Genomic DNA, 10,612 nt, shown 5'->3' with positions numbered 1-10,612 from the left:
TAATAGGAAAGCAGCATTTTGACTGAAGAAAAGGAAACACAGTTGTTATTATGTTCTTGACAACCCGGTATTGGGTCGAACCGCCAAGTCAGGTCGGACAGTTTCCCAAACTGAACTAAAGTGTATTTGACCGAAAAGAGATGAAAATCATAGATTCAGTCGTTCAAACGTCAGCACAAATTGTTTTTTAAAATGTCATTAACATTAAAAATATAATATTTGACAGAGAAGGGAAAAGACCTTGCTGCAAAAATATGTGTATCATTAATTTGTTCAATCGGCTGACCTATCCGCCACAATTAAGTACAAATCATTGCTTCGTTCCTGTGTAGCCAAGTCAGAATATTATAATAATAACTGTCAAACATGACATTGTTTATTTAGAAGGAGACAAGCGACCAGACTTAACCAACAGCCTCTTGCGATGCAGCAACACAGACACTTACACACAACATGACCTTTCCCTCACTCACGCATCCTGTTATAGTCTTCTGCCATTTTTTCCGAAAGTACTTCCGATGTAATTTATGTCTGTGTCTTTAAAGTGCTACTGAGCATCAGGGGAAGCAAAGCGAGCAAGCAATGGCATGAATAATCCATTGGCAGTTCAGGTCAAAATGAAAGAAAGGAAATCAGACCTCAATTACCATCACACTCACAGTGCAACTCCGTAGCATTAGCCTTTTCACCCAAAAAAAGAGAGATTGTTTATTGTAAGCATCAATCTTATGGGACGTGCCGGCTGGTATTCAAATTATACCAAATGAATGATTCCAATGAATGTGGCTTCATCAGTCTATTACTTGACCTGAAAGCGCAACAAGAAAAATCCTCATTACAGTCCTGCTCGTAACACTAATAACATGAGCGACAGCCATATTCATAACAAGTATTTCCACCCACCATTGAACCCACCGTTGAAGGTACAACGTTGCCCAAGCTCGAGAACCTAAATATGTACATCATGCCCGCTGGTTATCCAGTGCTTCTCTTATCGGTTGAACCTTTTTTTATCAAATCTTCTTTGATTACGAATGAAATATGCAGCTTATTAGATGTTCAATAATTCATTCCATCATTCAAGTACTTGAAAATGTCACTGTTGGTGCTATAATAAGACATTTGGAATGGTGGCATTTGAAGAAAATGTTGAAATGTTGAAAAAAAAAAAGCCTTCCTGTCTCTTTAGGAATTTAAAATTCACCAAGTCAGTCCATCCAGCTCATTCGACGCACGTCTTCCAATCCGCCTGTGAAGCGAAGGCCCAGAGGCTACAGGCATCAGAACATCAACTCTTTTTTTGGGCTAGCCGACGAGTCTTTCTGAAGTCTTCACACACATTGATTTCTCATTTTGAGCTTACAGAAATCTCATTGGTCATGCTTTCTGGTTTCTGTGAACCAACTGAGCAACAGACGTTTCAGTGGCAGCAAGCTTCACTAAACAACATAACCGACTGATGCAACGCACTTTTGATATTTATCGTTCATAAATGATCAAATAAGTACAATTATAATTAAGACCGATCAGAGGTAACTGGGTCTTGTACTCTAGAGTTGTTTCTCTCCTTTGGGCCAAATATTGACTTAATAAACACATTTATGCTTATGTGGCCACTAAAATTGTATCTTTTTGAGAATGAATGACTTAAAAGTGGATATACAGCCATGTTGTTTTTTTGGCATAAAAGCTGTTTATTTAAGTGGAAATGTTCAATATTTAAACTTAAATAAAGATCATTAACAACCGCTGCAGCAAGGCTGGTACACAAAAAAATGAATAGTGCAAATTATTTGACATCTTCATCACATTTGTATCATGAAATCTGAGTAGATTGAGCAGACACAATTAATAATCCCGAAACATTGACCAACATGAAAAAAAACATGAGAGGAGTACAATCATTTGTGTTTTCCATCATTATTATCAGAGTATGGTTTGTAGGAAAAGCTTTTTCCTGCAGATGTAAGAAGCTGTCTAAAACCCAGTAGACTAAGATGAACTCAATGTCCTGGGAGAACAGGAACCCATTTTGGAGAAATGTAGATATAGCACGCATTTGATTATGGAATGGTAAAACTAATCAGACTTACGTGTGGTTATTTTTACAACATTGGGGCCATTGCCTCAATTAGATTAAAAATCCCATTTCTAGAGTACACATAAACACACTGCCTGTAAGGCCCACAGTCACATATAATTATAATAACCATTATACTAACCATAATAATATATAATAATGCAATCAATCAGTCTAATGTGATCGTCTTACCCTATCATTCACTATGAAATTCAATTCATTAAAGTACCCAACTGTACTTCTGTTTAAGAAGTAATGACATTGGTGAAAGTGATTGTCGGTTTCCCTGCCCATGAGGCCGTGGCAGCTGATTGCCAGCGATACAGACGGTACGTCGTGTACAAGGTTGGCTGGGCAAAGTGGTTTCAGTGCTTCTTTTCCCGTACTAAAAGAGGATATTATTTACCTGATTTAGCCTCCATTAGACGCATACGTACCACTAACCATCTCAAATAAAAAACTAACTATGAAAAGACACACAGTCCCATGTGGCAGCTTCTAAGAGATAATCACACTGCCCAGGTGGCAGCGGGCGACAGATCAACCTGTGTGTGTGTGTGTGTCTTTGTGCTCCTGTGCGTTACTGTGTGTGTGTGAGCGTGTGCCTGTGCGTGTGTATGTCCCTGTGTTTTTGGGCTACTGTGTGTGCGTGTGTGTGTGTGTGTGTCTGTGTGTGTGTGTGTGTGTGTGTTCCAGTGTGCGTGTGTGCGCGCGCCTGTGCGTTGGAGGCTGGGGAGTGTCTGAGCCTGGCTCATTAGGGTGAAAGCTGCGAGTCTCCCCAAAGAACCCCACATCCCCACCAGGGCCTCGTTTAAAACATTCATAGCGTGGAAGTCTGGCGGGAAGAAAGACATCAGTCGTTAACGGTGAAGCGGCACTGATGTGCCAAAGCGGATGGCGACGCCATCATCATCAAACACTGCCATCGCCACCATCATCTTCATCATCATCATCACCCCCCGAGTCGTCCTCACCGCTGCCGTCGGTGGGACTGCGGGGAGTGCCGCGCGCTGCGCTGGAGTCTCTGGGTGAACAGGTGGCTGGCCCTGCCGCAGTAGGTGTGCTTGGTGGTCTGCAGCGCCGCTTCGAGAGGCAGCAGCAGCGCGCGCGCCATGCTCTCCCCGAACGGATACTGGGCACGACAACAAACAAAAACAAACATACAAAAAAGAGAAGAAGACGACGACGATGATGATGATGAGCGATAAAACACCTCTCTCTGGTATAACCGTTTCTAGATCGTTGCCGGGACTACTTTGTGGCAATCTGTGCGAACAACGGCGGGATGACTCTCTCCTGCTGACTTGTGGTCATTTTCGCTCGATTTCGACGTGGAATATGAATAACGATTGAGTAGCATTGTGCAGACACGATACAAAAAATAAACGGTTGTATGGATAATGGATGTACAGCTTCGGAACATGAACCAAGTCAGAAGCAGAATTGAAAGCCAACTGCTATTTAATTGTACAGACCAAAGCTCTTAAATCACCGGGCAGAATAACAAAGCGGGCTCTTTGGTATTCTAAAAGGGTATCTCTGTCTTTTTACTTCCATAGTAAATAAGGCAATAAATCACAGTTTTATGAGGTCTCCTCGGACTCTGCTTTGGCCCGCGCATTAGGTCGCTAAAAGCACACTGGGCTTTATCATCTTCCATGTGTGATGGTGGGCAATGAGGCCCCCATTAAAAGGCCGCCTATTGATTTTCGTGCTGAGGCCAGCGGTGGGTGTTGTCCACACGGAGCATCACGCCGTCTCCACGTTGCATCAGCACTAAAGATTTTACAACTGCCATGGGGTCGCCCTTCGAGTGGGGTGTAATGGCCGGGGGTCTTTTATGGCCACGCCTGCCCCACTAGGTGGGCCGGGCCCGCCTCAGGGAGATGAGCTGACTAGTAGGATATGGGTGGGACGGGAAATTAGAGTTTTCTTCCGAATTGGCTGGAAATTGAATCCGGGCTGCGTTGGCTGGGGAGGGCGGAAGGGCAGGGAGGAGGGGGGGGGGGGGGGTGGGCGTGGCGGAGGCTGTCGTTGGACATCTAGAGTTTGAGCTGCTTTTATGAAGAAAAAAAGAGGAGAGATTTAGGAGGTGGTTGTGGATGAAGCCAGGTGTAAGAACCTGTCAACGCTGGCAAGAATTCGGTTTTTCCATGCATCAACATTCGCAGAAGGGTTTCATACACACCTTTGTACCCGTTTTGTTTTTAATATAACTATTACTGCGGGCATGTGCAGAGTCAGTGGCTACTCCTTGAATAAACAGCTAGCTTCACCTTCATCGCCTCTGTGGACATGGTATAAACATTCAATATTGACAGATACCGGCTGCCCAGAAATGGTCAAAGTACCGGTAAGTAAAGACAGCAAAACACGACGGCACAATCCCACCGCTGTCTAGCGGCCTTTCAGCCACATAGAGATGGCCTCAATCAATATCTGGACATATAGATAACATCTGTACCCACCAAAAACATTCTCTTCTTAAAGGGGGTTATGTCATGCCGCCAGGTGTGAGTGTGATTAACCATTACAAGCCGGCCTTCTCCTGTATTTTTGTTACATTCTAAGTGGGAGTATCCACCTAGATGTATGATTGATAGACAAGCAACATTTGCTACAGTCCACTGGGTAGGCTGGTAGACTGATCTATCCAGCATACTTCTAGGTGGACACGCCCACTCGTCATGTCACTAAAAGACTTTCAAATGGCTTGTAATGGCTGATCGCACTCACACCTGGTGGCATGATATCACACCTTTAAAAGGATCTTGGACCAGGGGGAGCGAGACGACAGAAGACGTAGCGAGACAGAAAGAGGAGGAAGAGGATCGACAAGAGGCGAGAGAGCCAGAGCAAGATGAGAGAGACGAAGAGGAGAGACATGAAGACGAGGAAGAGGAGGGGTGTTAAAGACGAGGAAGAGCAGACACACCAGAGGGGAGACGGAGTAAGATGAGCGAAGCGGGAAGTAAAGTGACGGGAAGGGGGGGGGGGGAGGTGAAACATCAAGACTGCGCCGTGTGTGTGTGTGCGTGCGTGCGTGCGTCGTAGGCAACGTGTGCGTGCACTGTCTCGGAGACGGATGGCGGGGCGGTGAGACGGGACAGGGGAGTGGTGTGGAGGGGGTTGGGGGGGGGGGGGGGGGGGGGGGGGTGAGGGGGAAAGTGGCACTGTAATGAAGCCTGCTCATTTACTTAATGGCTGAGAACATTGCCCCCACTGATAGTGGCCAGTCCGGAGCCCACGGCGCTAATGGATGGAGAGCGCCTAATGAAGCTCCCGTCCCCCGGCCGCTGCCCGTGAGCCCGTCTGCATACCAACAACCGGCTCCAATAGTCAACAGCTGAATTCAGAGAGCCCAGTGGAAAGTGGGTCGCCGGCAGAGCAGCGTGCGAGACAGAGAGAGACAGAGAGAGACAGAGAGAGAGAGAGAGAGACAGAGACAGAGAGAGAGAGAGAGAGAGAGAGAGAGAGAGACAGAGACAGAGACAGAGAGAGAGAGAGAGAGAGAGAGAGAGAGAGAGAGAGAGAGACAGAGACAGAGACAGAGACAGAGAGAGAGAGAGAGAGAGAGAGAGAGAGAGAGAGAGAGAGAGAGAGAGAGAGCTCTCCGGGTGGCGGCGTTGAGCTCTGCGAAGGATTCTGATGCTGGAGGAAGAAAATGACAGCGGGCATTGTGGAGGATGATGGGAAAGCTGTGTGATAATGACGTATTGACGTGTTTGATATAGCGGTTCCACCTGCCCGTAACGGGCGGTACTCCAAGTAGTTTGCTTTGAGTGCACTTTGACGATGGAAAGAGGCACTGCGGGGCTCGGCAGCGCTACGGCTTCCAACTCCATTAACGTGGAAAACCAAATGTGCCTCTGCATGAACCGGGACTAAACAGAGGTCACTGCAGATGGTCTCTTGAAGGAATGATTTTTTTCTGTGGGCTGGCCACTGGGTTGATACTGCAACTGGCAGGAGCCACACATTAGCGTGCATCACATTTTGTCTTTTATGCTATAGTTAACATCGTTTTTACAGCCTGATCTTAGAAGAACACGCACACCAAAACACACACACACACACACACACACACACACACACACACACACACACACACACACACACACACACACACACACACACACACACACACACACACACACACACACACACACACACACACACACACACACGGGAAGCCAGCGATGGCTGTGTCAAGATCTCGGGTTGAGATGTCATTACCTTTTGGATGGCTTCGTAGACAGCTCGGAACGCCGGCTGCTTGTCGTCATGGTAAACACCCCTGTTGCCATGGAGAATGAACACGCCTTCCTGCTCAGCGGCTGACAGTTGCTGCCATAGATACAGTGATCTGGACGGTAGTTCCAGAGGCATGGAAACACATATAGGCTCTCTGTAGGACATAAACACAGGGGGAGTGAAAAAACATATCAAAGGTGACAAGTATGGTTATTGAGAGAAAACAATCTTTGTATGCCTGAAGCTGTCACTCAATGCGCAATAGGCGCAGGGTTGCCCACCTGGGTTATGGTGGAATATGATATTAAGCAGATCCTGGTCACCCCAGGTGATGTTGAGTTTATACTTCTGGAGGAGGGGCATGAGCATCTCATCCCACCGTAGTGGAACAGATGTCATGTCGTTCTGTTAGGGGAGAACCACAGGTAGAAGATGAGCTCTTTCAATCAATTTCTCGCATTTATATTCTGCCGGTGCTTCAAAAATGCAGGCAAAGAGGAAGGACAACAGTGACCTCTAGTGGTTAACTCTGGTGGTACAGCACTTGAACAATGTATGTTTGAGGTTTTCCCAAAACTATTTTTGACAAACAGAACTTGCCAAATGGATTTTTGTAAATATTGAATACACAAAATATCTTCAAACAAATTTTCCTTTCCTATTAATCATTTTGAATAAAATAAACACACACACACACACACACAAACATTACATAATTATAATCATATCTAAAAACAAAAAGGTCAAAAACTACCTTGAAACGTTTCTCCCTGATTCTGGTCATGTTCATCAGCATGACCCCCGAGTTGACCCCTGTGGCGCCGTAGTAAGGGTGGCGGGCGAAGCGGTTGTACCAGCCAATCCGCGGCTCCTCGTGCTCCGGCGCCATGGCGGCCAGCTGGCTGGCGTCGAAGCGGGAGAGCAGTGCCCATAGCTCGTCCACGGGGTTCAGGAAGAGGATGTCCGTGTCCACGTAGAGCACTGAATCCACATCCTTCAGGATCAGCTGGAAACCAGAGGGTGTGTTACTGTTTTGCTGTTCAGCGGATGGTTTCATGCAAAGCAAATGACAGTGAATTCAGATATAGATCATTGAAGAAGCAGGTAGGGGGTTTGGAATGCCGGCGACTAGACTCTCCTGCCCCCTGTGGCTGAATGTTGATTAAAAGAGTAGAGGACCCAACATTAAGGACTCCACACAGTCCACACACAAATGCTCACTTCAATTCAATTCGATTCTTTAGGTCTTCATTCGATTCAATATCAATTCGATTCGATATTGATCCAATTGCTTCGATATCGATTCAACAATACGTGCAGATGACAAAAAATCCTAAATATTATTTAGAATTAACCATTTCGAAATTAATTAACCATTTCATTGTGCTTTTTTTTGTATTGTTCCTGAGCTAAAATTGCAGCATGAAAGTAATAATCCTAACATGGACAAATGTAAAGGGCATGTATATCTAGGCACACTCGCTTCTAGATTACAATGACTGAGTATGCTTTTTTTTTTTAAATCATTTTTTATTTTTTAATGGAAATAATCGATTTCAAAAAAGTTCTGAATCGAAATTGAATCGAGAACAAATAAATTGCAGTGCATTGATGAATCAATATTTTTACCCAGCCCTACTATAGACGCTGAAGATTTTGTATTCAAAACTTAGAAAAACGTAGAAAACAGCAGGCGTAGGCGGTATAAATAGACCCCACACCTAGAAAAATGCATTACTCTCTGTAGAGCTTCAGCTCTAGCTGCGGTGTGGAAGGGCTCATTGATTAACATCGGAATGTGGGATGCTTTGGGTTCGGTGTCCGGAAGTCTTTATACAACTTACAGGTAGGAAAAGCCTCTGAGAGGCACAGGGCTTGAAGAGCTTCTTCCATTCTGCAGCGTTGTCCCTGGGAAAGGTGATGGGGTAGGTGGTGGTGTTGAACTGTGGCTGGATCTCAGCAGGCCAAGAGTCCAGCTTTAAAAAAAAAAGTGACTTGTAATGTGAACAGCTGCACGTTTATTCAAGACACACACATACTGTATGATTATTTGACTGAAGGTTAACCAGGTTCCTATGTTAGATGAAACATGAAAGCTAGGTCGCTATGAAGGAATAGGATTTAATATCCCTGCTCAGAAAGGACAGGAAATAAATGCCCCCTGGAGGCCAATTTGTGTGATTTATTAAAAAAAGAAAAAATTTGGTGTCAGCATGACACGGATGCAGTGCCAAATCCTGTATATTAAGCCGTTTATTGTTGTCATGTTTTTCTTATGAACTCACAGCCTCTTTAAAGCTCTCGTGCAGATGGTCCTCTGCAAAGATATGGAAGTGGAGCAGCTTTGTGCTGAAAAGGACAGCAGACTTCAGCATCACCAGTGTCTCCTCTAGCCTGGGGCCGCAGGCCACCACGGCCAGATGCATCCTCTCATCTTTGCTTGTCTTGGTGTTTAGCCTCTCCCTAGGAGTTTACATACACAATGAAGTGACACGTTAGTCGGCAACAGGTGCTGAGGAGCTGATGTCAAGATGGGGAATCTAAGGGGAGATGTTTTAGTGTGTAACGTCTTGCCTGTGCTTTTGCAGGCAAAAGCTCTGGGGATTGTCACAGTGATTAAGTGAAAGGAGACTGGCATCATTGCTACAGCAAAGCTGGGCGTACCTATGTGGCGATTCCAACAAGCAATTCACTCCACAAACATCAGCAGGCTGTCTCCAATACGGGTTCCAGTGAGATACTGGCAATGGATTACACCTGACAGAATGAAAACATGTGATCTTTGGGATCTCTCGCTGGGTGAGTTGAATGCCATGCATCAGTGTGTAGTAGTATGCTTTAGATGGGAGAAAATCGGTTGATATTGTGACAACGTGGACACTCTTCACATGTTGCTAGACTGAAAGGGTGTAACATAATAGTGCAGCCAATACAGGTACTACTACTAGTTTGTTCTTTAGCAAATTAATTGTTGTAAGTTAACACTTTACATTGGTGTAATTACACAGGTAATAAGCACAGTGATAACAAGTTAAAGCTTGATGAACGTAATGCAATGACGTTATTGAAAAGCCTCACCAAATCCTTCCCTAATAGGGCTGGAGGTATTTGCCTATTCCTAACCTTATTCCAAGTCTTAAGTACATGCTGTTCATTAAGTTATTACACAATACTGGTCATGATACTGTAACTGGACACTCTAAAAGCCACAATAATGTGTAATTCATATGTGCTTGTACGCTTCAAATTAAAAGTGTCCCTTCAATCAGCAGTTGGTGTTACTTTAAATCCAGGCATCATCATAATCACTAGGATTAACAGAATTGCCAGGTTTCAGGCTTTTATAAAGACCGGTAATACAGACGGAATGTTGGATGTACCTACCATAACGCATTTACGTTTCAGAAACATGTTGACAATAACATTGGTTGGCGTATTTACATACGTTAACGACAATACTAAAACAACGGGCTTTAACTCGTAGCTATTAACCCGCTAGCTCCATGCTAACGCCCCTTATTAGCCAATGCTTGCCAGCACACGGCAGCAAGTCGACTCCAACCAGTAAAGCAATGCCCATTTTGATGTCAAGTTACATTAAAACGTTTTAACTGATAACTTTTCCCAAGCCGTGTCCTAGTACTGGCCTGGTATTCGAGGCCTCTGACGTCCAGAAGGCCTAACCACACCGGGCTCTTTCCTGACAACCTACCCGGTGGCATGGCGGCCGCTTTGTGGTACGCCTTGCGGTTTGCCGAGGGTCCTCTCGTCCTGCGCGTCTAAACTAGAGGCTAGTTGATTCAACACATAAAGCGATGAAAACACTGCTAAAAGTATGCATATGAGAAGTGCATGAAGATAGCATCGCATTTTGGGTTGACAAGTCACTGGAATAAACGCCGCAGCATCTTGAAGGTCTGACAGACGCACAGACCAACCGGTTCTGCTTGTGGATTGCTCAAGACAGTTGTTTTTAATCTTCTGATCCACCCACTTACATGTGTTTTAACATAATCGTTAAATCACAACCTGTCGCATAGGCTCCATAATGTTCTCCTCTAGGCGAGGGATGCAAACACTTGACTTGCACCATAAAATGAATGAAACATCTTACACCGACAGTTGATTGACAGAACCTCATGTATGAAGTTCGAAGCAGACCATATTTCACTGCCATATTGCCACTGGCAACTTATATTCAATAGACATTATTTAAGTATCTAATATCTTTGATTGTTTTATTTATTTTTATCTCGCAATGTAAAATGTAAATGTCAT

General features: G+C 44.8%; 1 protein-coding gene across 1 annotated transcript; it reads right to left on the bottom strand.

Annotated features, from left to right (window-relative positions):
• Positions 1-1,619: 1,619 nt before the first annotated feature.
• Positions 1,620-10,601, bottom strand: LOC132464179 (glucoside xylosyltransferase 1-like). Its single transcript, XM_060060407.1, is given in 9 exon segments — positions 1,620-3,212; positions 6,317-6,417; positions 6,420-6,488; positions 6,616-6,739; positions 7,089-7,340; positions 8,179-8,310; positions 8,620-8,797; positions 8,999-9,091; positions 10,047-10,601. Coding segments are annotated over 9 exon segments (1,269 nt in total). The 5' UTR covers positions 10,205-10,601; the 3' UTR covers positions 1,620-3,050.
• Positions 10,602-10,612: the final 11 nt, after the last annotated feature.

This window comes from Gadus macrocephalus, chromosome 9 (genome assembly GCF_031168955.1).
Source record: "Gadus macrocephalus chromosome 9, ASM3116895v1".
NCBI classification, from domain to species: domain Eukaryota; kingdom Metazoa; phylum Chordata; class Actinopteri; order Gadiformes; family Gadidae; genus Gadus; species Gadus macrocephalus.
The sequence above is the reverse complement of the archived record's forward strand: the minus strand, read 5'-3'. Positions and strand labels throughout refer to the sequence as shown.